This window comes from Sphaeroforma arctica (genome assembly GCF_001186125.1).
Source record: "Sphaeroforma arctica JP610 unplaced genomic scaffold supercont1.1278, whole genome shotgun sequence".
Taxonomy (NCBI): domain Eukaryota; class Ichthyosporea; order Ichthyophonida; genus Sphaeroforma; species Sphaeroforma arctica.
The window spans coordinates 8,258-11,733 of record NW_014039280.1 but is presented as its reverse complement, the minus strand read 5'-3'; the positions used below and the strand labels follow the sequence as shown (position 1 = coordinate 11,733).

The following is a 3,476-nucleotide window of genomic DNA, read 5'->3' as shown; positions in this document are numbered from 1 at the left end:
ATAGGGTCTAGGGTTTTAGCTAAAACCCTAAACCCTACAACAGATGGCAGTGAGAGAGTATCACCACACACAATTCGGTGGCAAGCCCTTTTATTGGCCTCCGTCGCCAGTATTCGATGATTAAGTGTCTATCCTGTGCAATACGTGGTGCACACACACACACACACACAGTGAGAGAGAGAGAGAGAGAGAGAGAGAGAGAGAGCTGCATCTATGGTTCTGCAGATAGTGTCTAAGGGTACAGGTGCGACTGCGTGCTTAAATATCTTGGGCAAGGTAGTTAGTACACGTCCTTTGTTATTTGGAGAGTGTCTGGGGAGAGGAGAGGATGCGGCCAATGCCAAAGCGTTTGATTAGATACAGTGCAAGTAGTTGACTTCTCATCCTTTTCCCCACACAATACACTTCCACAATTTGTGTTCAGATCGGCAGATGTATATGTCGACATAAAAGCTCGACACAGGGGAATGAGCCATACACCACACCGGTTCACCTAAACCTTAAACCCTATACCCTAACCTCTAAACCGTAGAAAGTTGTCACATCATTTCCGAACACGGTGCAATATGTGACTCAGAACTCAGTCCACGGCATTGCACGGAACGATAATGGATACGTCAAGTGCCGGTGATAGCGACCAACTACGTTCTCAACTACGCCTTACGATACGATCAGAAGCGACACAATTCAAGTCTGTTGTGACTATAAAGGGACATCATTCAGGACATGTATGCGCAACCTACGTCGTTGTCGGGGTTGGAGCGCACCATGCTGAAGAGGATGATGTCCTTATCTCGCCCCTGATACTTGTCGATTGTATGCACATCCACTCTGGCCACCACAAAGCGCGGAAGAAACAAGAAAGCAAGCTTAGTACCAGATGGTGGACGAGCCGGATGGGGCTCTCCATACGTAGGCATAAGTAAACATCATGTATATAACTTCGGCATGTGTATATGTAAAACATCATGTATATAACTGCGGCATGTGTGTATGTAAATCATCATTTATAACTTCAGCATGTGTATATGCAAAGAGGGCGTAAGAATGCAAAACACACCCACATACTCACTATCTGCACCGAACTCTTCGGCCACCATTGAGCGCAGACTAGTTACTTGAGCTTTATACGGCGAGATGAGTCCGATGTTCTTCAGGTGCACTCCGCCCTGGCCAAGATACACATACGGTAAGCGTTATAGGTAGCAATATAGGTTGCAGGTACCAGACGTTCACACCATATATTGTGTACGAGCCGTAGACTCTCAACAGATTTGATATCCTGGGTATTATACAGCACACCTATAATTTTCTACCCATTGTGCTAAAGTGGCAGTCATTAATAAGATAAAACGCACAATCCGCGTCCTGAAGCACAGACTGGTTGCGATATAGGCTGCATGCCGATGCATTGTAGCCATACAAACGATATTCATGTGTTCATCGTTGTATTAAGTACAGAACTATAAATGGTGTTGTTAAGTTGCTAATACTCACTTCTGGAGGTGTATGGCTATACATAACGCACAGGCTGAGCACAGAACGCTATAACAGCGCATACGTCACAGGTGAACTGGTACAAATACTGAAGCACGCACACTGCGCAAACATACAAATACGCAAGAACAACTCACGCCCAGTCATCCCAAGTTAACGAGATCCTTTCCGAACGCACAGGCACGTGCACCTACACACAGCTCGTATGAACTCACAGCAGAAGTACAACCCCCTTTGCAGAAGTGCAACCCCATTTGCAGAAGTACAACCCCATTTGCACACCGAGCGGAGGGGTAGGTAAACAACACATACTGCGGAGAGGCCTTTGAGTATGAGACGGCAGATGTCCACTTCATGGATGTTCCAGATGCCGTCTGCCTGTCTGTGGTGCGATAAGGTATCGATGAGTAATGAGATGCTCTGTATGTATTGTCCATGTTTACCTACATCCCCAGTCCCCTGAGTCGTCGGTGATTCAGTTATCACGGAATTGACTGGTCTTTCGATGATGCCAGCAACGGCTGCAACGAAGGCACAAGCAGAACAAAGTAAAACACGAGTGCTGATGTGAAGGGTATGTGGCATGCAAGAGTTGAGCTATGGCTAATCAACAATCGATAGACACAACAGCCATATCAATTATAGGACATATCAGATATTGGTCATAGCAGGTATAGTGAGGTGTTCTGACTCATCGAGCAAAGATTGATAAATGATACTTATATATATCTACATATATATACATAGGAGTAGTTCGCACAGGTAGCTATATTGGCCTGCTGTTCCAGTGGTCGATTATAAGCAAAGTATCGGAGCTTTTGTCTATACTATTCAATGCCTGCTGCTGCGCACACGATCTTGCAGAAGTGTTCAATTTCATTGGAACTCGCTGGCGTGTACATCCAATAATAGCACTGACGCATACATCTAATAATACCTACACACCAGAGTCGAATCATATTATAGGTCACTCGGCACGAAAATTCACTGTGTGCCTATATACACTCACTTCCGCTTCCGCATCAGGCATACACACCAGAGTACAACACATCACGTTAAATAACATACTTGTGCGCATACACATCAGAGTACAACATATCACGACAAATTAAATACCAGAGTACAACATAATACGACAGATGGCATACTTGTGCTCATACACACCAGAATCACGACAGATAACATACTTGTACTCATACACATCAGAGTACAACATATCACGACAGATGACTTCCTTGTACTCATACACACCAGAATACAACATATTACGACAGATAGCATACTTGTGCTCATACCCATCAAAGTACAACATAACACGACAGATGGCATACTTGTGCTCATACACACCAGAGTACAACAGATTATGACAGATAACATACTTGTGCTCATACTCATCAGAGTACAACATATCACGACAGATGGCATACTTGTGCTCATACACACCAGAGTACAACATATAACGACAGATAACATACTTGTGCTCGTGCAGGATGGCACAGTCCGTGTTGAGATACACCACACTCTGCTGTGGATCCATGACAGGACCCAACCACGCCGCCAGGGGTTTCTATTAATAGAATGACACATGTCACAGATGAATGGTACGTAGACTACGACAAACCGTTATAGTAGTCAAGCGTATTTATTGACGTATGGCAACTATCTACCTATAGCACACACGGTAGTCTCTACGTACATCGATATACGTGTTGCGCCTAACCACAAATGTAACTTGGAGATCTGCTGTCTCTGGATAGAGCACACACACGCTGCAGTGCTTCAGTTAACTAGAAGCGATGCATATGAGCAGGCCAAATGCACTGAACGGCAGTGGAAACGATATTACTGACTGAAAGTTTGCTAACTGTGATCAACCATTAAACTGTGTGACATAATGTCAGCTAAGGCATCTCACATCGACAGTTGAAAACAGTGGGGTGTTGAAATCTGATGATGGACGCAAGCACAGACGTACCACA

At 44.6% G+C, this 3,476-nt stretch overlaps 1 protein-coding gene across 1 annotated transcript; it reads right to left on the bottom strand.

The window, feature by feature from the left end:
- Nucleotides 1-719: 719 nt before the first annotated feature.
- On the bottom strand, nucleotides 720-1,879 carry SARC_10511 (hypothetical protein; the record flags this gene model as incomplete). Its single annotated transcript, XM_014295440.1, has 3 exons — nucleotides 720-904; nucleotides 1,061-1,169; nucleotides 1,810-1,879. Coding segments are annotated over 3 exons (364 nt in total), but the record flags the coding sequence as incomplete, so codon positions are not given.
- Nucleotides 1,880-3,476: the final 1,597 nt, after the last annotated feature.